This window comes from Papio anubis, chromosome 4, assembly GCF_008728515.1.
Source record: "Papio anubis isolate 15944 chromosome 4, Panubis1.0, whole genome shotgun sequence".
In the NCBI taxonomy this organism is placed as follows: domain Eukaryota; kingdom Metazoa; phylum Chordata; class Mammalia; order Primates; family Cercopithecidae; genus Papio; species Papio anubis.
Genome location: NC_044979.1, coordinates 109,234,476 through 109,260,002, shown reverse-complemented (window position 1 = coordinate 109,260,002; position 25,527 = coordinate 109,234,476). Strand labels below are relative to the sequence as shown.

The window sequence follows — 25,527 nt, the reverse complement described above, 5'->3', positions numbered from 1 at the left end:
CTCTAGCACAAACACATAGGAAGCTCTCAATTGATACTTGAATGGAAAAATTAACTGGATCATCACGGTTTTGTGAAATTCAACCAAGCAGAACTTCCTATTTTTCATTTCCTCATTTGTAGGCAGTGGTTTCAGCAGCAGCAACTTGGGATCTCTTAATATTTAATAATTTTTTCATTCACAGTTAAGGCATGAGTGTTCTTGGTTTCTCTTTGACCTCATTTTGAAAATCTGAAAATTAAGTATCTTGAGCACAGATTAATAATAATACATCCCTATTGAATTTTAGGGCACTCTCTCTGTTTGTAATTTAATATATTCTTATTTTTAGATTAAAGAGATATTTAGTTATCACCCATATTCATTAAGAATGAAAAATAGAGTTACATTCCATTTTATAAGTATCGATATGTTCAGATGAGTGAGATCAAATATTTCGTAACGTAAAAATTACTTTTCACTGATTGAGACCAAAGAGGAGAAGCTGGGTAAGGAGAGTGTCCTGTGCCATGGCTGCCTTGGCCTGGAACATTTACCTGCTGGCCGGGCTTGATGGGTGACAGCGTGATGCCCTGGGTGTTGATCACAGGCAGGATCTGGTTCCCAATGACTGTGGCGATGATCTGGCCCTGGGCGTTTGTTAGGAGCTGGGGGGTGATTGGCTGCACTTGCAAGCCCTGAGTGCCGCTCGCTGCTTGGCTCGATGGCCCTGGATTAGGCATCAGTGGAATGGTCCCGATAATCTGCAAGAGACAGGCCCAAAGGTGAAGAGCTGGCTCCGTGAAGGGTCTGCGCATGCAACTGAAGACCATGCAGTGCCTGGTCTCTGTAGGATGCTCCCTGGGAGCTGACTCAGAATCTGCAAGCAGCTCTGGAGGGGGATATGGTGGAAGAAAGTGGCAGGGGCAGGCATCTAAAGAAGAGGTAAATACACATGAACTGAGTTCATGGGATGGAAGGGAGAAACATCTTACATAAAAATAAAATCAAGCATCTGTTAAGATATAAACATGCAGTTTTTGCCAGGGCAGGTCTGACATCTGCTTTTTCTCAGAACCAGAGGGAGGATGGGCTTCTCACAGCACTCAAGGCCCTCTTCCACCTGGGAAGCTGCATCCCACCGTCCCCCAAACCTGGGTGGCTCCACACTCCCTGAACTAAAGGGGATCCTTTGACATTCTTTCCTCTGCCTCCTTCCCTCCACCGACATTCAGCTCCTCTCCCAAGGCTGGGGGAGGGGCTCCCTGATACTCGCAGCAGGACTGGGGCCTCACACACCCTGGTGTTTACAGTGGTGGAGAGCCTGGGCTCTCAGAGTGACAGGATTCTATTCCCAGCTGTGCCACTTACTGGCTGTGGCACATTTGTCAAGGGACCTAAGCTTTCTGAAGGCTTGAGAGAATTGAGATTATAAACAAGTTTTTGAAACTCTTAAAATAGAGGTGAAATGACTACTGAGGACTGAAATCAGAAAGAAAGTGCCTTTGAAATGATGTGTTGTAAAGCCACGGCCTAAAGGTGAGGGGCTTGGGGCTTCTGTGGCAGGTGGCAGGGGAGGCTCTTCTCTGCATCCAGTGGCTTCTGGCTTCAGCGAGGGACCGTGGGGACAGACTGCAGGAGGGGCCTGGCCAGATCCAATTACTGTGCCAAGGAGAAAGGCACCATGAATAGAAACAGCAAATGGACAGACTGGGTGTCCATAGAACCTGGAAATAGAGACCATATTGTTAGGGACACACTGTTAGTGACAGATGTAATCTGTAAAAACCTAAAACATGATCTCTATTTCCAACTGTGGTGGCATCTCCTGAGAAGCGACGTGGTACTGGCCGTGTGGATGCTTTTCTGCCTCCACACAAGGTAGGATGGTTACGCAGCTCTGCTTTGCTGGTCGCCTTCAAGGGCTCTGGCTCCCAGAGGTGAAATCTGGTGACCTGACCTGGGGGCCACCAGGACACAGTAATAAGATCTCAGTAAGTGTTTTCGCACATATGATTTCTCTGCATTCTGTATTCTTACAACACCTCTGTAAGTAATATTTGTCATGCCTCTGCTTACTAGACAAGACACAGGGGCACAGGGAGGCCAAGCAACTCAGTTGAGTCTCTTCACAGAAGCATTTGTAAGTGACAGTCTGGGGCTACAGTCCAGGTCTGGTTGACCCCAAGCGCTTGCTTTTCCATCCTTCCCCCTAGCTCCCACAACATGGAGAACCTTGGAGGGTGCCAGCTCTTAAAAAATGTACTGTGTATATTGTTTGCAATTTCCCACTAAATGAAAGGCTGCTGGTGGGCTGGGTTTGTAAATGATACTGCTTTCTACCCACACAATACCCCAAGCAGTGCTTTGAACATAGTTTCTCAGTAAATGTTTTTTGACTGAATGGTTTCTAGGTTCAGCTGTCACTGGGACTCCAGATGCAGCTGGAACCATAGGAGAACTGCAAGACCATGCCATTCAGTGACAGATCGTGCTGGAGAAATCCTCCTCATCTCGAGGCCATTGCTTCCACCACAAAAGCCCCTGTGGGATGACACTAATGGAGGACCTGTGCGGATATCAAGTATCAATGGCATTTGTCAATGGAGGCCGATAAAGGTCAAGTAATTACTGTGAGAGTGGTCAGCTCTCCCCTAGGGATTGTGGCAGGGCTGCAGTCTCACTGAGCAAGCCCACAATGCCTGGCCCGCAGCATCAGCAATGAGCACGTCCCATCAGTGCGGGCAAGGTCAGGAGGCATCCACATCAATAGATCATAGCGCATAAGTACTTTATTGATGAGTGGTCTTGCATTAAACAGCCAGGATTCAAAGGCTGGCTCCTGTGACCCCACAGGCAAGGTAAGAGAGGCCCAGGAACAGGCCTCCCATCTTCAGCCTATGTTGGATAACTCCCCTTTCCACACATGCACAATAAAAACTCAGCCACTGACCCACCCACTCTGGCCTTCCCCAGTGTCTTAGGCCTTTGCAGCCTCATTTCATCCTATCAGCCTGAGCTGAAAGCCTGGGGAAGCTGGACGCATCTATGGGGCAGGGCTGTGGGTCCTGTTTGGGGCAGGGTGTCAGTGCGATTAAGAGCCAGTGGGAGCAAGTATCCTGAGAGAATGGTTCAGGGTGAGCACAGCACATGACAGTTATAGAACACACTGTGATGAAGAGAGAGGCGTTCTGTCCTGGGAAGACTGACACCAGCCTGTGCTTGCCTCTGCGGTAATGAAATACTCTGCCTGCTTCCTGGGTGGAAAGAAGAAGAAAGGCAAATGCAAACAAGTCATCAGCCTCTTCCTTAAGCACAACGTCACTCTCAGCTGTGTGCCACCACATTACTAAAACATGGTGCTGCCTATGTTCCTACCTACCCTGTCCTCTCTTCTTTTCTAGGCCTGAGCATCACTTATCAAGGATAGGATAACAGTAGTGTCAGAGCCAGAGGAATCTGTAATGACCTGACTATTGGTGCCTTTAACAAGGAGAGTCTGCCTTTGAGGTGGAGGTGGGGGATCAGGAGCAGTTCTAAAGTCAGGAAGCCTGTGGTGACACTATGCATTTCTTATTTTTGTTCCTCTTTCAGGGGCATTGGGGTCACCATCTCAACGTGTCAAAAACTCGGTAGTGCATTATGGGGAATTTCGTCATATTCCCGAATGTATCACAATACGTTGGTTTCAATTGGCTCCCATTCATTGAAGGGTAAAGATGGTCACACACTGTGTCATCTAAATATTCTCTGATGTGCCTGTTTTGCTTACGCTGGCTCTGATTCCTCTTAGCACCGCCACAGATCTAATCAGAACTCCTCCATGGACTTTGACTTCACAAAGGTTGCAAGAAGGGAACCGGGGGAGCTGAGATGGCAAAGATCTGAGACTCTCTGTACTCATGAGAAGTTGTCCATTTCACCTGTGGAAATCATATGTTAAATTAAAGGCCTTTTGATACTCAAGGAAAGTATTTGCATCTACATATGTTTCAACTAAATCAGGAAATGAAAACGGAGGTTTGACAAGGCTGTAGGGGAATCTCTTATTTGAGAGTAAAGGTAGAAAGAGGATGCTTTTGGGACACTTGCGGTCCTAAAACTAGCTTTTGGAGTTTGACTTCCCAGTTCCCACAAGCTAAGATTTACTGCTAGGAGAAGTCCTGATGGAAGGATTTGCCACTGAGCACACGGACAACTAGGCTGTGACTCCTGTTCAAGCCACTCAATGTACGAGACAGATTTATGTTCTCCTGAAATGCCGAGGATTCCTGCAGAGCGCCTAATACCTGTAGATCCTTCTCTCTATAAACACTGTGTCAAGTGCCATGAAGGATGCCAAAAAGATGCAACTGGGGCGGGGGAGGGGTAAACAAGACAGGTACTTTGAATGCAGAGATTCCAACAACCCAAGGGTGGAAATGATGAGCACCAAATGAGTAGCAAGTACTCTCTGAGAAAAATCTCTATACCTACATGGTGGGTATGCAAAACACTATTGGAAATGAATGAGTTACTTCCGAGGAAGAAGGGTGGGTATGGTTCAAGAGGCCTTCACAGAAGACATGGGGGCCAAGCAGGGTCTGGAGGTTGGGTACAATTTGGGGAAGGCAGAGAAACCATTCCAAACAAGACATCAGCCTAAAGGTCAGAAACATGGGGGATGGGGAGTTGGATGCAGGAAAAGATTGAGACAGGTTAGCCTGGGAGGGTCAAATTCCATCCAGCCAAGGGGTTCTGATGAGTGAGTTTTGACGGGAGTGTAGTGGAGTGCTGAAATGGAGCTATTCCGTGTGAATGTCACTGTCTGGACAGAATGGACTCAAGTGGTGAGGGACTACAGATCTGGAAATCAGTTGTAGACCTAGGATGCTGCTGCAGTGTCCAAGCGTGAAGCAAAATGCCTCAATGACTCCTTAGCAGAGGATTTGCTTGATTCACTAGCTTCTGCTTCAATTCAAAAAGTATGGCCTACTCTCTGCCTAGGTTGCAACATTAGAAAATTTTCAGTTAAGTTATTGCCCTGTGAATCTCATAGCAAATAGCTGAGGCACTGTTTGCAATGATCCTCTATGTCTTTACCCCGATTCTCCACCAGTGATGATTCATCCCTGAAAAATGCTTTAACCAGGCCAAAGCCCATACCAGTATTATAATAATAATTTGTGACCTAAAAGAGTCTGGCTTCTCTGAAACAGGACTTACTTGGTTGTTGCTGTGAATGTCCATCTATCTCTTTCCTTAAATGAGTTAAGAGCATAAATCACAAAAGAGGAATAACGGTCATATAGTAAGAGCAACTAAAAAAAATCATTCAAATAGTGGTGTTTGCTAGCACACATATTTAAAAGATCCCCGTTTCCCTAAGAACTTGAGTGGCTTACGTCCAAATGTGACTATCACTAATTCAGCAGCTATTACAACTTAAGCCATAATGAAGATTAGCTTGCAGTTGTAGCAAACCCCAGCAATTCAGGGTTCTGAAGCCCCTTTTGAGTCATGAGGTTATCATTACACTGCCCTCATGTGCCTCAGTCTAGTTGAGGCAGTCAATAGAGATGAATCATGACTGATGGTGGGTAAAGTGTCCTGAATGTATTCACTGCTGACGGGTGCATGTCATCAGCAGAAGTCTGAGAGTTCTGTCACAGAAGCCCAGGACATTCAGATAAGTCATCTGATAGGCCACATGTTGTTATAGCCAATGATATGCTGTTAAACTCTGTGATGGAGAATGTGATTACAGATGTCAAATTGACAAGTAATTTTGTTGCCCATATATGTAAGAAAAGGAGACCCATCAATGCTGTAAATCGGTAATTTCCTCAGGTCTTTCAATCCATCAGCAGAGACAATTCTTTCCCAAATATTTGTGCAATCTCAGCACATTTTGGTCAAGAGATTTTTGTTAACACTAGCGTCATCCTGTCCATTCTTGAACAAGAGCTTCTAACATTTGAGAGCCAGGGAGATGGTGGTGAGTGATCGCCAAACAGAAGCAGCCAATCAATCTTCTCCTTTCTTTCTGGTCTGGCCACAACTATTCTCTCTCTTCCTCCAAGTGAAGATTTTGTCCTCCTTATACAGTATATTCATTCTAGGCTCACTGTACTCCCAAAGTTAGGGTTAAACTCTCTTAGAATTATTTTGGCAACTCTGATTAGGATGTTGGTTCTGGAAAGGTAGGAGAATACTATTATTTCTCAAACAAAATGAATCTTTCCAAGATGCAAACTCATGCCTTCTTGCATTTGGCTATGTCCAAGATGGAGAACAAGAGATGCATGAATGTAGAGAGAGGCTTTAGCAGAGAATTTAAATCAGAGAATGTAAAGGCATAAAGACAAGCAGATGAAGGCATCTAATCAGAGGAAGACACTAGCCAAGGGCAAATGGTTTTAATCTTGCAGGAAATGCCAATCCTCTAGCCATGGCTTTCTGGAGCTCTGGAGGTTCCAGGGTTTGGGAAGAAACAGTTTCTTCCTTCCCATGACTGTTTGACAATGTCTGGCATGGGTATGGGAATAGGAATGGCAGTGTGTTCCAAGATGGTATCACTACAATCCAGGATACGAGACAAATTACCTTAGACCAACCTGCAAGAAATGGATGACACGTATTTGTTTAATGAGCAACTATGAGAAGGATTTTTGAAGGTATACACTTTAATGCTTTTATTAGGGGTACCAATAGGTACTGTACCCCTGGGAATACCCACCTACTTGATACTTTTCCTTGTCAGTTAGAATTAGAATCCTTGCTTGGTGCTCTACTGTTTGGTTTTAACTTTAGAAACACATTCACAGACAAGAGTAAAGAACTGAAGGTGTCAGGATCTTTAAAATGGTACTTTCTGTCACACTAAGAGAGGAATAATTTGCATGAAAACCGATATTATTTAAACAGCAATAACAACAATAAAAACAATCCTCTCCCCTAAAAGCTTCTCAAAAGCCATTAAAGTGAATTCTCCTTAATAGAGTTTAAGATGTGTACCAAAGAAAAAAAAAATTCCCCACGGGCTGGGTTTAAGCCCAGGCTTTGCCACTAACCAGTAGGAGATCATTAGTGAATTACTTTACCTCTTAAGATCTCAGTCTACTCACCTGTAAAATAGGAATAGTAATGTCCACTTCATAAGGTTACTGTGAGAACTAAGATAATCTATGCAAAGCACTCAACACTGTGGTTTACCAGCCAAATAAGTGTTCAACAACAAATGGTCCTTCGTAGTTTAATTTTGTTTACATGCTTGTGTGGTAACTCCCGGGCATTTACACTAAATTGCAAAAGCTCTTTTGAATTCTTCTGAATGTTGTATTTTTTACCATGGAAATTATTTACCATGATGAATAGAAGATGATAGCTTATTATGAAATGTAATTTAATCTTCCCTGTTTTATAATAGAATGTTACGTTGGAAGTTTCCATGGGGGCACCAAGACCCAATTGGTGCTGCATTCCAGTGCAGGGACTAGACTATGTGCTGGACTTACAGAGGAGGTTAATGAAAACCAATTAGACAGTTCCAGAACTCAGACCTTGACAATGAGGACAGACACAGAGAAGTTTTGAAAATCTGTGTCTTCACTTCCAGAGGTGGAGCACGGGGAGCTTTCTCCTTACCTCAAGGACAACAAAAGTGGTCGAATAAATATTGTGCTCTCAAATTTGGGGGAAACATTCTTGAGTAATGAAAAGGTGAGAGGCTATGGTTTTGAGCTGAGGAGGGAGGAGAGAGAAAAAGGGAGGATGAGAGAGAGAGAAGAGACAGAAGAAGAAGAGGGAGGAAGAGAAGAGGGAGGGAGAGACAAAGAGAGTGAGAAAGATCTCTCACTGCCTGCCATTGACACTAGCTACTCTCCCATGACAGCAGGAGTAAGGATGTGTGAGTGTTTCTCTGGGCTCAATATCATGGGTCTGAACCATTTAAAATCCTGTCCCAGAGGACCCCTCGGGGAATGGACACTGGACAACACCAGAGAGGGCTTTGAAGAGTGAATCTGGAGAAAACTAAGCTCTGAGCAGGAAGTGGGCACCTGGAAGAAAACACAGTGCTCGTAACAATGTGCCACTGAAAAGTCCCAGCTGGGCCTCAAAAGAATGCATGAAAGTGCCCCCAAGAGTTGGCCTGAGCCATTGGCTGGTCCAGAGAGCAGGAAGCTTTCTGCCATTCTTATCCGCTCATGTCTCCTTTCCTCACCTCAACCTGACTGGTTGAGGGCATCATGAGCAAGCTGGAGCAGGATGGGAACTATTCCAACAGGGAGAGCAGGAGGGGCCGGCTACCCTTTTCCACAGCAGCAAGCAGCAGGAAGGAGGCCCCAGTTGGGGCTGCTAATGGCGTTTTAAATTAGAGTTGCAGTTGGGACTGTTGTCAGACAACTGGGCATCTTATTTGCAATTTAAAGTGGCCATACAAGATTGTGTTACCTGAGATGCCCAGAGAAGTCAAGAAGCAAGAAACCGCTGAGCTCTTGTTCCAGGGAAGAGGAACATCACCACTGAGAAGGCTGAAAGGGGCTGCCTTGCTCTCAAATATTAAGGTCAATAACACACAGAAAAGACATTTTATGAGTCATAATGAACATCAGGACTTTATCATCTAAGTGCTTGAAAAACAGAGGAGAAATGAAGGCAAGAAGGAGACAAGGAAAAAGAGAGGAGAGAATTTAAGAATCTAGCAGAGGTAGAGCATTTTAAACTGTGAGCAGAATATATTTTCCCATAAACTATGAATTTGGTTTATTTCTGAGAGGTAGCAGCTGCTATTTATAATAGTGATTGTTGAAGTTTCAGCTGACTTAAACATGTATACTATTCAAATGCATTAGTTGCTGACATTCCTCTGAAGATTTTGAAACCTTAAACTTATAACAGGAACAGTCAATGCCTACCAACAGGGACAATAGTTACGATATCTCAAAAAAGGTCAGAAGAGTCGGGAGAAGTTTTGACATGGTCATTGACAGTTAAGTTAGTAAGGTTGTTCCCATTAGTAACCAGAAATATTTACAAGTTGTGCTTGTAAATATAACAAAGATGTGCTTTTGTGGCTCTTCATTTCCTCTATTATGTTTAATTAAACACCAAACACGTTCTTGAACAGTCTTTTTTCATGTAGTTATTGGGGAAGAAGAAATCTAGTATGTCTGCCTGTGCTTTCCAATTACAAATGACGAAGCAGGGAGAAGAGATTCTATTAGATCTTAATGACGTAAGACGGGATGAATAATGTCAATTCCAAAGGTGCTTTATGGGAATAATTTGCCTACAGAGTGTGGCCTGAACTCTAGTTATGCAGCCCATGAGCAGCAAACCTCGCAGAAGAAAGTCCACATTTCAGGGAACTGACAGGTCTCCCAGGTAGGAGTCAACTCAATGGATATTCTTGAGTCAACTCAATGATCATTCTTATTGGACTTGAATATTTCTCGGGTCCTTTGGCAAAATAAAGCTAGCAGCCTCGGCCCCATTCTGAACAGTTGACAGTTCCTACTACAATAATACTACAACTGAATCTGGCACACTCCACACTCTGGAGGCAGGTGTTGTGTTTTTTTGTGTGTGTGTTTGTTTTTCCTTAAATTTTAAATTTTAAGATGCAGCATAATATCTGGGGTTACATATTTTACTGTAATTATGAGATTTGCCATGTTCTCTTTTATCTGGGTTTCCACTAGAGCTTTAGGAAACATTGATAGAAAAAGGATTTGATCCTGAATATAATCAAAAGAGTAAATTAAATTTATACAAGATTATATTACATTGAGATGAGAATTAAGTAAGGAGTCATTGTAACCACCTTCGTGGTCTATTCCTGGAGTGATTGGTGGACAGAAATCAGTGTCTAGGAAATGTATCCTTTTTTTGAACACTGTATAGGTGCCTGCCATGAACATGTTTTAAAATTATATCTGCATTATATATCGGCATAATGAAAAGCATACTGGAAAGTTCTGGATTACTTAAGGCTAATTGATTTCTCTACGGTACTTTTTTCCTTCTACTGCTCTGAATACTTTTTACTCAACTAGAAAGTAGGACGATGAAAACAGGAGATGGGCGAGTCAATTGTGCAAAATGTTATCTCCAGCTATTGTCAAGGTTCAGCTGGGCGTTGCTATGGACTGAGGATTTATGTTCCCCCAAACTTCACATGTTGAAACCTCAAGTCCAGTGTAATGGTATTTGAAGTGAGGCCTTTGGAAAGTGATTAGGTCAAATGGGATTAGTGTCCATATAAAAGAGACCCCAGAGAGTTCCCTGGACCCTTTCACTATGTAAGGACATAGCAAGAAGATAGCTGTCTGTGACCAGAAAGTGGGTCATCACTGAACACTAAATCTGCTGGCACTGTGATCTTGAATTTCTCAGCCTCTACAACTATGAAAAATATATTTCTGTTGTTTATAAGCCATCCAGTCTACCATATTCTGTTATAGTAGCCAGAACAGACCAACAGAGGCATGATGTTGGAATCAATGTTGACTGGCCTCCTCTGTGACTAAGGGGAAATACTTAGGGATACAAAGTAGTTCTCCCAGAAAGGGCCAGATAAGCAAGATGCTCAGCATTATGTGCAATTCTTTATGGGCAAGGGAAGTGGAACTTGCAGGCGTCTTTTTGGAAATGGACAGAGAACTTGCCATTTTGTTTCGTGCCTGTCTTCTCCTGGGAAATGTATTGCTTATGGTTAACATATACTCGAAGCTTTAAGTATATAAGCGTGGTTATGTTTGTACAAATATTAACAATTACATATTGAACGTATGTCAATATAGACAGTGGCAGCATTTTCACTGGCAGAACCCCTCTGCTTTATTCTGTGATGGCTTCAAAACTAAGAGGTGGTTTTATTCATGCATTTGCTCATGTACAAATTCATCACTCACTCACTCACTCACTCACTCACTCACTCACTCACTCACTCAGCAAATCCTTTCTGAGGGCCTCCTGTGTGCCTGGCATGGGGGCAGGGCATACCACATTGTACTAGTTCCCACTATAGAAGACCAGGATGTTACCCAGCCATCTGAATTTGTGTAAACCCTCTTTTGGATCAGTAGGAGTATTCTGTAAATCCTCTCTTATGGCACCAGCAACCCACCAATGGAGAAGAAAACCTAGGCTCCCTGTAGGCAGGACAGTCAAGATGGCAGCAATTTACATAAAACTGAAGCCCGCACTGTTGACAAGAGTTCAATAGGTTCTTTTCTCCTCCTGGAAACTGCTGCAACTGTCGATGACTTCAGGTGATCTCCCAAAGTTTCTCCTTTTGAAGACCAATTACATGCTCAGATGTGTTCGTTGCTCGACAACCGAGTTCACCCTTCCTTGAAATATGACCTTATTCTCTCTGTGGATTGAAATGTCTATTCGTTTTTATTCCAATTAGAATTCTATAGATATGAAAATTAAAATATATCCATAGATGGGAACTTTTTGGGAGTGTGATGGCGCTGCACCATTGTTGATGGCACTGTCAGGCAGTGTTCTAGATCTTGAGAGTCCGAGAAATATCTGACTATTCTAAATTTCATTTTAAAGCCACTCTGTAGGAAAGAACATGACCAAAATACCTGTGTAAGTCAGGTAACAATCTGGACTGAGTTACTTTATTGTGGGGGAGGGTAGGTGGGAAGTAGATCTATTGGGACTTCTGGTCTCTAAGGACATAAATTGAAGCCGCTGATTTCCCACTGGAGAGTAGACATGGCAGGCACACGGTGGAAAATGACCTCAACTTTGCATAGCACAATGTCCTCCCAGTGGCCACAGCATAGTCATCACCTCTGCACATCTTGAGTCCATCACAAGGATCCTATGAATTTCTTACTTGTAAACAATGGCACAGCTCCATCACACTCCCAAAAAGTTCCCATCTATGATATATTTTAATTTTCCTATCTGTAGAATTCTAGTTTAATAAAAGTGAATGGACATTTCCACCCACAGTTATTTATAACAAGGGCACATGTGATATCGCATAAAAACGAATTCCTTCAAGCCATTGTGGCCTTGGTTTCCATTTCTAGCATCTTACATTAGTTATTCTTTTTTCCTCACTTATTTATTTGAATATTACTTATTCAGTGGGAGGAAATGAAAATATTTGTAAATATGATCTAATGTTGCAATTTCCAGTTCTTCTTAATGGTTTAACATTTTGATTATATTTGTCCACTAGAAAGTTTAAAAATGTTTCAGGTACTAGAAAACAAAGACAAATTTTTATGGATAAACTGGAAACGTTTCTTTTCATCATTCTTTACTTTTTCCCCCAGTGACTACAAATTAAACTATGGTTTCTTTTCATTTTCTTAGTAGCTGCCAACACTGTCAAATTGCTAAAACATTTTTTTCCCCCTTAAAAGAGAAGCACAACTGTGGTGAAGCCATCATTTTGCAGAAAGACCAACTTCATGAGCCTTTATATGGCTTTGCCTAAAACTTTAAGTTTTAATACCAGCAAAAATACCCTAGAATTTGCAGAAGTATTTCTGCTTCTGCTTGTTGATGCCAGATTAAGTGACTAAATCAGATTAAAGTTATTTATTGCTTGGGAGAACACCTGTTAGTTTCACTCAGCTTTGGTCCTTAGAAGCTTTAGGAAACATTCCTAAATAAACCACTGGACCTATAAACTGTTTATATTATTTTTCTTCCCAAATGAGAAAAAAAAGAGCTACAGCAGTGGTAGCAAACAAACAAACAAACAACAACAAAACCCTAAATTTGGACCAGCGATCTCCAATATTCCAAGTTTTTTGGAGCAACAGAAATTGGTGAAGAAAATGTTTGGCAATTGCTTAAGAAAATACTGTACATATTTAGCATCCCTTTGTACTTTGTTTATACTCAGTAAGCACATACAAGCTGTAAAGCTGAATTTAAATTAGGATAAACAACAAAACAAGCCTCTAAGAAAATAAGAGGGTGGGGAATGAAGCCATGCCAAGTGCCATTAAAGATGCATCTGTTTATCACCACCCAGTTTCATGAGTCCAAGATGATTCATATGCTTTTTGTGAAGAGAATATCCATTGTTGTGGCAAAATTAAATGTATTTTGATAGTTGCATGAAATATTTATCTATCTATTCAATCAGAAAAAAGTTGTCTTCATCACTCAAACATATATTACTTTTTCAATTTCCTGTTAGTAATGTTTTTTTTAACGTTCTTTAGGGTGAGACCACAGAATTTCTCATTTCTCAAGACAAAGACCATAACTCATTAGAATTATGCTGATGAGTTTTTCTCATAAAATTGCATCCCCATTTTCATAGGTGGCCAATCTGCAACCTTATCCCTAATGATTAGCCAGTTTTTGATAGACGTATGCAAAGAGAGCTGGATATACTCTTCCAATTGTGGTTTCTCATAGTTTTCTAATTCCTACTTTAAATGTCCCTCAGAAAAAGAGTATTTGGAAGGCACTTCAAATTTGGTCCTGGTGAAATATGATTTATTATTGCTAATAAAACAATCAATAAATATAATGATTTTCTGACTGTCCCATTTTAAGCTCAATAATTTATAATTCATGCTGATAGCATGAATTTTGGCATTTTTAATTTCAAAAGTTATTTTTGAAGTACAGCCTTGTCAGGAATATGTCTCACAGCCTTGCCAGATGATATCATTCACAGACTAGCCATATATATTGTTAAGTAATGGAAAAGCTGGAATAGTGATACTTTCATCAAAGAACCATTGAGATGTTTAGCTACAAAACCAAAAATAATCTATTTAACTTCTCTAAAAAAATTGGAGCATTTTAAGCAATGTTTGTAGTATCATATTTGGTTTCTGAGAAGGGTAAGTTTTTAGTACTTTCTGATTCATCTAGGTTCTGGATTTCAGGAACCAGTCTAGATATGCAAAACCACAGATACTATTCTCATTTCTACTGCCTTATCTCCATGTGAGCCTGGAGGGGCAGAAACTCTACTTTTCAAATATTTAGAAATGTGTATGATTTTATAGTCTCAGAAATCAAAATGAATTCTCAGAGTCTGGAGTAGCACACTATGTCATTTCCTTTTGTGTTCATTTAAGGAATTTGTGTATCACCTTTTAAACATAAACATTCTTTCAATAATGTTACCCTTTGTATTAAAAATCCTAAATAGTTCTTTTATAACCCAATAATACTGAGAAGATCCTCATATTAAGAAGGCTTCCATTTTAAACTTGCAAGAAAATCTTCAAATTCCATGTGAATTTAAAACAGATTTTTGGTTTTGCCCATGTTATTTACCCCTTCCTTTTGGCTATCTAGGATAGCTTGCTGATGTTACTTGCAGATTTACTGAAGGCAGATGGCAATGTTTTCATTGTAGACCATCAGAGGAAATCAACAGTTGTTAAACGACCCTAGCAGGTACTATCTCTGTGGCCCTGCCTTTTGATTAAATAAAGTACAACATTTTGTTATGGAGAAAAGTGAATGCTATTATGTCTAGCAGCCATCTAGTCATGTCATAGAGGTGAGCTAGACATCATCTAGCCTGTTGCTGCTGCTGCTAATCTGATGAAAACAAGATTGTCCAGCTTACCCGGTCACTAATGGTGTGGGCAGCTGACTCAAAAATCATCAAACTGGTCTTCTCTGCTTGCTGGCGGGACCATGGGTTTCAAGACAGATGTGGGTGCCAAGGGTTTAACATCTTTTGTTACTTTTACTTTTTACAACAACCCCAAAATGTTAGCTGTTAAAACAATTGAAGTAAGTTAATTAAATTAACAATTGCCATTTTCATCAGCTAGAGTAATGCTGGATGACCAACTTAAAAGCATATCCACATAAAACTTCGATATATTAAACAGACCCTACTTTAGGCCAGGCGCAGTGGCTTACCCCTGTAACCCCAGCACTTTGAGAGGCTGAGGTGGGTGGATCACTTGAGGTCAGGAGTTCAAGACCAGCCTAGCAAACATGGTGAAATCCCATCTCTACTGAAAAAATACGAAAATTAGCGGGCCGTGATGGTGTGTGCCTGTAATCCTAGCTACTCCCAGGAGACTGAGGCAGGAGAATTGCTTGAACCCAGGAGGCAGAGGTTGCAGTGAGCAGAGATGGCAGCACTGCACTCCAACCTGGGCGACAGAATGAGATTCAGTCTCAAAAAACAAACAAAAAACCCAAACAGACTCTACTTTAGATCAGCCACCCTAAGTGGTTAAAATATATATATATATAGATATATATTTATGAAATGACTACTATATGGCAGGCACTGTATTAGGCACTTATACATATTATGCTGAAAGCAGCTTTGTTTCAGAGGAAAGTTGGGCTTCAAAGCAGCCAGATCTGGGCTCAAATCCAGGCTCTATCATTGACTGTATGGCTCTGGAAAATTGGTTAACTTTTCTTTTTCTTTTTCTTTTTTTTTTTTTTGAGATGGAGTCTCGCCCTGTCACCCAGGCTGGAGTGCAATGATGCAATCTCAGCTCACTGCAACCTCCGCCTCCTGGGTTCAAGCGATTCTCTTGCCTCAGCCTCCCAAGTAGCTGGGACTACAGGTGCCTGCCACTACACCTGGCTATTTTTGGTGTTTTTAGTAGAGACAGTTTCACCATGTTGGCCAGGCTGGTCTCGAACTCCTGACCTGAAGTAATCTGCCTGCCTCGGCCTCTCAAAATGCTGGGATTACAGGCGTGAGCCACCGCGCCTGACCTGTTTAACTTTTCTGAGCCTTCAGTTCCTCAGCTGTAAATTAGAGATGATAGTGCAAAATCATTGTGAGAATGAAATGAAATGAAATGATGAATTTATGCAAAAATGCTTATTGAATAGCATATTAGCATATATGAAATACTCCATTCAGGCCACAGATTTTATTACTGTATTTATGGTCTTTATGTGCCAGGTGCCATTCTAGCCACTTGGTTCTAGCTGCAGTGAACAAAACAAAATGTTTTAAATTATTATTACAGTACAGTGATTAAAAGCAATCTCTATTAGACATAACTGAGTTTGAATCCAGCCATTTCTAGTTGGGTGATATTGGAAGTTTCTTCATCTGTATAATGGGAATAGACCACATTGTGTGTGGTGGTAAAGATAAAGTAATATATCAAGTGCTTGGCACATAAATAGCTACTTAGCACATAAATAGTGCTCAATTAGTGGCAGCAACATATTAATTTATTATTGCTATTAATACGAATCCTCCTAACAAACTTGAGAGGAATATATTGGTGTCATTTCATGGAAGAGATAACTTTAGCTGAAGAAGATTAAATATCGTGCTAGGGGGTGCAGAGCTGCTTGGAGATGAAGTCAGGATTCAGATTTGTCTGATTTGAAAGTCCATGTTCTTTATCCTGGGCCACCTTTCATGTCAGTACGTGGATATTTGCACTGTCCACCTCTGCTCTAAGGAGATTGGTTTATTGTAAGTATCTATTGGCAAGTATCTGATCTAGGGAGTGTGCAACATTTTTTTTTTCCTGTTTGTGTATCTGTGTGTTGCTTGATTAATAGCATTTACTTACAAATATAAAGTTGCATCACATCTTGACTTCACTGTAGTATTCTGAACCCTCCACCTGATGACATCTTCTTAGGATCTACTTATATTGTTGGTTATACAGGTGGAAAAACTTAGTTGGCGAGATAAATGGCAATTTGGAGTAATGGCTAGTGCACTTAATTCAACTGGGTCATTCGAAGGCCTACGTTTGAACTTAATCTGGCTCTTCTCCCTGTTGTGAGTTGTGACTTTTCCATTCCTACCTAACTCTGATTTCTCATTTCTTTCTTATTGGCTCTGTGAGTTGATGACATCCTTAAGAGTATTCATCATGTCAACAACTCGCAGGCCAACAAGAAAGTTGAGTGCATTATTGGGCATATGGTGTGGTAAATGATATACTGAAAGTTTATTTGAAAGTTTAATGTTTCTCACGTGAATTTAATGTTTTCTCCTCTCCAATAACACTCTTCTTAACTATAAACATAGTTTGAAGATGGAGCTGATGTTGTTCTAGGATGCTAAACCAAAATTCAGCACTTCCTCCTTTTCTTGTCTGCCCTCCTTCTACTCAAATCAAGTTTAATTTTCATTCTACAGTTGGAAAAGCTGAGATATAAATGCCTTCCACTCCCATCCCTGACTTTTTGTTAAATACTAAAAATGAGCCATCATCAACAGCCCTTGTATGGTCTTATTGATACTGGAATTGGTTCAGGATATTTATCAAATAAATAACATATTTCCTTAATTATACTTATAAACATTTCAATGATCACTTCTTTTTTTTTTAATATTTTTAACATTTTTGAAATTAGGCTACCTCTAACAATTGATATATTTATCAAATGTGGTATTTTCTTTCCTCCCCTCCAAAAATCAGTGGTATGACTTTTAAAATCAGTGGTGTCTTAGACTCAAAATAATTAATTCTTGCTCTATCAACCTCACAGAGTAAGAAGACTCAAAATACAGCATTCGATATTCCTCTTTTTCTTTGGAAGGGTTTACCTTATTCTGGGTGGATCTAGAAATGTGTGGGGTCTTGCCACATTAGGAGCTCGATCAATTCTAACATCACTGTGCTGCGTGGGACAACAATCTTCAGCTGCAATCTTCAGCCCAACAGAAGATTCACTAGGATAGGGTTTTCTATTGAGCTCTGAAAGGCTAATTTGATGAGTGCCCATACGAAGCACTCACCATGCATTTCTTTCCTCATCGCTAGGTTGCCTCACTGGAAGGCAGGAGACCTGTGGACACCTTAAGGCGATTTTCTCTGGCAAGAAGTGGAGATCTGATACAGACTTTCAAGAACATGTCATTGCTTTAGACAATTCCCTGACACTACCTGTCCAGTTCCTTTGATTAGTAAAAATAATGATAGTAAGAATACCAGTTAAAATACCCTGTATTTATTCGGTAAGGTTTATATTTCTTTACAGTTTTCAAGTGTGAGTGTGTGTGTGTGTGTGTGTGTGTGTGTGTGTGTATGCCTTCAAGAGAACTCTGTGAGGTTGACAGAGCAAGAATTACAATTCCCATTTGCAGATGGAGACATGAAGGTTCTGGAGTTTGTGACATGTCTATGGAACAGCCAGGAAATGAACCAGGTCTCTGAACCCGAGAAAATCAGGGTGATATGGAAGAATGGGAATGGACTTCGAACTCAAATCTCGGTTCTGCCACTTCCAAAAGATGTTATCCCAGGGAGTCACTTAACCCCTGATGCCTTGAGAGTTTGCACAGCTGAGACAATCAAATCTGCCGTGAACTGCTCCGTTAGGATTATAGATGATTCCAGCCCCAGGGTGAAGGCTCAATGCTTGGGAGATATTATTTTCATTGTTCTTTTCTAGAAGTCACTTGGCCCAAAGGACTTCAGCTAAAGCCTAACACTCCTCTAAGAATTAAGCCAAAGAGCTTTGCGCACAGTAAGAAGTCACGTGAACATTCGTTATCGTATTTTGCCATAGGGAGGCACTAATTGGAATGTAAACTATGCTCATGAAAGAAAGAGCTAATATGTCAGACTAGCTCTGAGGGAGCTGTTTGTAAATGGCATCTTGTTACGTAGTACCTGTTTAGAATTATAGCTGCTATTTAGGTTGCTTCGTTAGTTAATTGGTCCTCTCCTGTCCTTTAGACAGACAAGATGTGCCAACAGTCTTGATTTAGGAGCCTCCACAAGAAAACGTTTCCTAATTCCCAGGAAAATGAAATACTCACGGATAAACATTTAAAAGATGGGCCAGGAGTGGTGGCTCACCCCTGTAATCCCAGCACTTTGGGAGGCCGAGGCAGGTGGATCGCCTGAGGTCAGGAGTTCGAGACCAGCCTGGTCAACATGGTGAACCCCGACTCTACTAAAAATACAAAAATTAGCTGGACGTGGTGGTGTGCGCCTGAAATCCCAGCTACTAGGGAGGCTGAAGCAGGAGAATCGCTTGAACCCTGGAGGTTGAGGTTGCAGTGAGCCAAGATTGTGCCATTGCACTCCAGCCTGGGCAACAAGAGTGAAGCTCCGTCTCAATAAATGAATAAATAAATAAATAAACAAACAAAATAAAAAGATAAACAAAACGCTGCAGCAGCCAGAAAGGCGGAAAGTGACAGCACGCCAGTTCTGCTTTGGGTGAGAGAGAGCTTGGTCCTCTCTAGCTCAATCTTCAGGGAGAATCCTGCAAAGTAGATTTCTCACTGTGCATTCCTACACACCCCTTTTACGGTACATGGCAGCTTGCACTGCTGAGTTTTGCTGGGCAAGGAGAGTAGAAAGAAAGAGTTCAGAGAGGGCTTTCCTTTCAGTTCTTTAAGGCAACCCTAAAGCGATTGATAATATTTTCATTTCAGAAATGTGGTGGGGGATAGAAGGATGGAGGGCGGGGCGACCTTGGGCAGGGCCGCACCCGCCGTCCTAAGAAGGCACAGCCTGGCGCTTCTGCTGGGGCCCTGACATCCAGCGTGTCCGCAGCTGGGCCGCACCACAGCAAAGCTTCCCGTCAAGCCCGTCGCCCGCGGAGTCCCTGCGCTTCGGGGCTCAACAGCGCCATTTACCATCGAGAGGGTCCCAGGCCTCAGGACGGCGAGGGCACTTCCGCCCTTCACTCCACAGCCACCCTCCCACTCCCCCTCTGCCTGGGCACTGCAAGAGAGCCCCTTCAGGGAGCGCCTCGGGTCGTCCCACGTTCATTTGCCCTCGGTTTGCATATGACGAGTCCCTGGGACTTTTGGCAACAGTTTGAGATGAGATCCTTTATTTCTGCAAAAGTGTTATGTAGGTGTGTGCCCTCAAAACAACACAGAAACCACCGCGAAGCCCCGGTTGCAAAGGAAGCCCCCACTGGAAGAGGTTCTTTTCTGATTTAAATCACTATTTCGCATTTTAAAAAAAAGTGGATAAGAATGAGTGTGAATGGCTTCCTGCAGCATTTTTTGAAGTGGGCTCTGCCAGCGTGAACTCTAGGAAGTGTTCGGTTGGGGAAAACAGGGTTAAGAAAATAAAAGAGGTTGCTGGGGTGAAGCTCGGCGGGGCAGCACTACCGCCTGGCTCCGCCCACGGGTGGGTCCCACGCAAGACGGCTGCGCGTTGCTGCCCGGCTCCTCGGACCAGGGGACTCTGGTTTGTGGGGCATCTTGAGGGACTCGTTATTTTCCCGAAGCGCACACTTAGGGAAAAACGTCATTAATGCAACTGCTTCTCCGGAAATGAGGAAATAAAACTCTCAACTGGGCTCAAAGGGGAAATTTGGTATGTTAGGAGAAAGATTGAGGTTGTTTATTGTTTTGTCTTTATAACTCAGATGAAGTCAGGGTAAAATTCCTATAATGTCACTAATCCCGCGAACATATATATTTCCCAGTCTCTAGAAAGAGCTGATTTAAGAAATGTTACTCGATTTTTAAAAATGCTACTTGAAGTATAGTTCACACAATGCGACTTAATTTTTACACCTTTTAAAATAAAATTTCCTGTAATGACATTGCACATGAGACAATACAAGCTTTTTTCAGATTTTTTTTGGTTTATAAAAGATGGTCAAAAGCATTAGTTAAGCAATGTGATATGAATAGATTGGTCTCTCCATTGTATTTGTGAGAAAACATACAGACACCAACTCTTGAGTTTTCAACAAAACATGTTTGATTCTTATTTATGCAAAATATAGAAACAATATATTCTAGTGCCTTTTTTTGTATTTAAAAAGGGTATTATTCTGTACATATTACTTCGTATCTTGCTTCTTCAATTAATATTTTGGAGTAAAAATGCAGAACGTGCATGGAAAGGGTTCATTTTATCATGGTAATCACCTTGAGAATGGGAGAAGAAGGTGCTACAGTTTCAGCTATGTCTGTCATGTTTTCTTTTTTATCTTAAAAAATTTTTTTTAAATTAATTTTTTGTGTGTGGCTGCTTCCCACCACTCCTACCCCTCTGTTTCTTTTAAAAATAAGCAAGAAAACTGAAGCTAATATGGAGAAAAAATGTCAATATGCAGGTGGTTAAACAAGAGTGCCTTTTGTATTGTTTTGCAAAAATTATTTTCTATACATTTAACATGTTTCATTGTTTAAAATGAAATAAAGTAATATATGTGAATCTCCCTAAACTCCTGATCAACTGGCTTTGGCAGGATATTTCTAATGAACCTCATTTATTTAGTCACATGGTCAGAATTACACATATTTCTTTTCCACAGGGTTTGAAAATAATTTTACAAATGTGTTCAGCTACGGTTTTGTTAGTTCTTGGCAGATCTAATAACTCCTAGAGTGGGACTCAACACTCACTGAATAAATTCATTATATCTCAATCCTTTGGCTGAGATTTGCATTTACTATAACTTTATTTTCATTTATTTTGTAGTGATTTGCTTTAAAAGATTCTCATGTATTTAAAAGGTTGGGCTAATTACTTTCACAACCCACAGTTCAGGGTCAATTGCTGGGTTTTCGTCCTAAAAGAATAGTCGTGATTTATTAAATGCTTATGACATATATCAGGCACTGTGTCAGGCACTTTTTCTACCACATTTAACCCCACAACAAATATATGTGAGAAGCCTATCATTCCTGTTTTACTGATGAGGAAACAGAGGCCCAGAAAAAAGTTTTATAACGTATCCAAGGTCCACGCAACTAAGAAGTGATAGTGTTTGGGTTCCAATCAAAGCCCACGCTCTTAGCTACTCTCTTGCTCTCCGGAGATGTTATTTATCTTATTACAACTCAGAGCAACATCCCCATCTGAATATCATGTTGCTTCAATTCTAAGATACGTATTTTTAACCATGTTTGAAAGTGATGACATCAGGATGGCCTTCCAGTTGATGCGTACATCCATGATGCCGGTGGTGTTCCTGCCTCTCCATCCAGCCCTCTCTAGCTCAGAGCTTTTGAATAGAATTGAATGGCAATCAATGGTTTTGCGCCATCAAAGGCATATTCTCTAAGTCATAATGCATAGGCTGCTGTTAGAACCATTCGATAGGTTTTCTTTCATCATGGCCTTGTGGTCATTTTAGGAGGCAGCCCCTATCCTACACTGCTCGAGCAAATCCTTCCAAATCTCACCAAACCAACACTGCTCAGCTGACATACAATAGTATGTACATTCTTGAGTAACCTGACCAGGTAAGTCTCTTTACTTTTCCTTCTTTTTAATACGTTGAAATAGTGATGTTTAGTTGATTTCACCTCCCCGCCTTGATTGGCTTTTTAAGGACCAATGCATTTGACTTTACTTGCTGCCACTTAAGAAAATTTCACAGTGGTCTAGGACTTAATTTCATCAGGAAACATTCTGAGCTTCAGTTAAAATGTAGAATGCTTTCTTTAGCACCAGTAGAAAATAAAATTTCATTTGCTTTTACTTTGCTGCAATAACGCCAATAAGAAGATATTGCCAGGGGCACCAGGGAAGCCAATTCTATAGCTGAACAAATCGATAGTAAATCTACTTGCCAAATCTTGAACATACCCACTGAGTAAGTGTTAAGAGCACGTATATACACTCACACTTTCCCTCCTCCCTACTGAACTATCCAAGATAAGGGTAAGATTTCCTTAAAATAACTTAATGTCCTACTAAGATTTTTACATTCTCAAACTCCTCACACATACACAGACTTTAGCATGGGTTTTTGTGCACAGTTATGAACTGAAAACACATACCATCTTGATTAATAGGTAGCATTTATTGGGTGATAGCATTATTGAGTGATGATTATGTGCCTGATGCCATTCTCAGGACTTTAATCCTAGGACCTGGTGTTATTATTATCTCCATTTTTCAGATGAAGAAATGGAAGCACAGAATAAGGAAACTGCCCAGTCTCACAGCTGGTGGATGGCAGTCTGGCTCCAGAACCCTTTCTTTTTGCTTGTACACTGTACTGCCTCTTGCTGCATGTTCAGATGAAATATAGGTTTCCAGAAACTATGAGACAAAACTCTTAACAATGATGATGATGATAATTATGCAATCATTTATTGAGAATACCTGTGTACTCAGGCACTGTGGTAGGCTTTCCCCACACATTGTCTCATTTAATCTTCACAACCTAGGAGCTTAGATTTTAGTATCCTTACTTTATAATTGGCAAAACTGAGGCTCAAAGAGCTCAAGTAATTTGCCCAAGGTCACAGAGCCAGTTATGGGCCAACCTGGAATTCAAACAAGTCCACAGCTAGCACCCATTCCATTGCCCACCTGCCACACTTGCATGATTTCCAGATCCAGTAAACAAAGAGAACTAGGATGTTTTTCTCAGCAATGCCATAGTCATGATCAATTTCATGACTACTAATTTCAGGAGGACACATGCTACCTTCCCACCTCAGAGTGAAGTTGGGTATGATATAATTTTAGAGCCTTTAACATCCTTGGGTAAGATACGTACTTTATGATTTTATGTATTTATTTTGGAGACAGGGTCTCACTCTCTCACCCAGGCTGGAGTGCAGTGGCACAATCTTGACTCACTGCAACTTCCGCCTCCCAAGTAGCTGGGACTACAGGTGTCTGCCACCAGACCCAGCTAATTTTTTTTGTATTTTTTTTTGTAGAGACAGAGTTTTGCCATGTTGTTGAGGCTGGTCTCAAACTCCTGGACTCAAGTGATCCACCTGCCTTGGCCTCCCACAGTGCTGAGATTACAGGCATGAGCTGCCATGCCTGGCCTCTACTCTATGACTTTAGAACGCAGTATTTCTGTTAAAATTTATAACTCTATTGGATAGTGTCTGTTCTTTGAATTAATGACCCATGAGTGGGTGGGGTTAGAAAGCTATAAAAACGACTGAAGTTTTTCCTCCTTGTTTGCTCATAATAACTACCGGTTGGGAAAAAAAGGAGCAGGAATAAAATTCTTCAATATATGGAGATTTCCTATCTCTTTAAATTTACTGATATCTGGTTAATAGAAACAGAGTCAGATGCCAAGATAGGGAAGCAAAACTGCCAAGTCCCAGGTGGGGGAATTTCTTTCTGTTGAGAGTTGAGGGCCAAGAGCCTGAAGTAAGATTCTGGCATGTCTCCTCATGTGAGGTGCGCATCTACCCAGCAGAGGAGGCAGCCTTAGGACTGCTTGCCCTGCAAAAGTGCACCACTGGCATAGGCTGTGGGCCCTGTGAGACACTAAGTAAGTTTCGCGGCTGCCTCATATAGGTTCCATTTGAACGTTAAGAATGAAATCATGGCTTAGGTAGGTTAAGTCATGGCTCCAAGATCATAAAACTAGAAAGAGGTGAAGCCTAAACTCAATCCCAGGTAGGTCTGAATTCAAAGTCTTAACTACTGAATCTTGTCTTTTGTTTCCAGGCAGCCAAAAGAATCTAGCAGGAGGGGAGGATCAGAACATTTCTGATAATAGAACCCCCATCTCACCCTACCCCTTCTCAACAGACCTAACCTCACCAAACGATCACTAGAGTAAAACATGCTTTCCACACTTAGGTTTAGATTTTAATGTGATTACTCCTGGGTGAACTTCCAAATGTAAACAGTAGTTGATGTCAAGAACTCAAGTGAAAGAATCTTTAAATGTATTCTGAGTTTTCTCTTTGTACCCTTCCTGGGAAAGCGCTATGGAGATTTTTAAGAAATCGAAAATGGGCTGGGTGGAGTAATCCTACTTTACATGGTATTTTGAGCAAGGCTAATTTTAAGAATCTGGTTTCAATGTATTGCTACCTTTTGTGCCATGTTAACATAAGCCAAAGGAATATGCACACACACAAACAAAAAATAGATAATTTTTGCCTATCTCTTTTGGTGTAATTTGACCATAGGCTGTTCACCCCACTTCACAGGGCCATGCAAGTATCTCTGTGCCAACAGTTGTAGGACATGCACCTTTTCCTGGGAAGATAACCGGGTTGATATTCTAAACATAAAAAAAAAAAAAACCCAAAACAAACAAACAAAACCAACCATATCACTGCTACAGGAATATGGCCAACTACCCACTGGAAGTTTGAGTATTTTAACTCTTGAACTCTTTCTGCACTAGGTAGAAGACATGACCCCACTGGGCACATGTGTTAAAACTTAAGATTTCATGAGTGGGCATTATTGATTTCTCTGTGAATGTAATTTTTTTTCCATTTTAGGAGGTTTGTGTACCACATCAAATAAACGATCATACCACAGTTTCTAAAGTAAGATATTTTAAAGTCAACTCTTATACAATGTATGCACAGTACCAATCAATCTTCTACTTGTAAGATCATTTTCTAATGGGTACTTATGGGCTGGTAAAGCTATCCCTGGGGTTTGGCAAAGGCCAAAAAAAGCAAAGGTAGTAACTCCAGCCCCTGAGAATATCTAATTGGCAAAGTAATCAGCCCTTAAATGATCAGAAGAATAAAATCCTAATAATTCCTTCTATATAATGGATTTTCTGCATCACAAATATTCAAGTGATAGAGAGTAGCAGTGTATTTTACTTAGATGTAGGAACACAAAAATCAGAGGAAATATCCGTCGGTGGATATGGTTTCTATCCTGAACCCCTAAAATTTACATCTCAAGGGCCAGTTCCCTGGCCGGAGTGAGG

At 41.2% G+C, this 25,527-nt stretch overlaps 1 protein-coding gene across 2 annotated transcripts in view; it reads right to left on the bottom strand.

Annotated features, from left to right (window-relative positions):
* Positions 1-25,527, bottom strand: part of POU6F2 (POU class 6 homeobox 2) — a 148,691-nt gene that overhangs the window by 34,083 nt on the left and 89,081 nt on the right. For both annotated transcript variants that reach the window (XM_021935210.2, XM_031666025.1), the window contains one exon: positions 537-743. In XM_021935210.2, the coding sequence (XP_021790902.2) occupies positions 537-743 (207 nt within the window). The remainder of the gene's footprint in view (positions 1-536; positions 744-25,527) is intronic.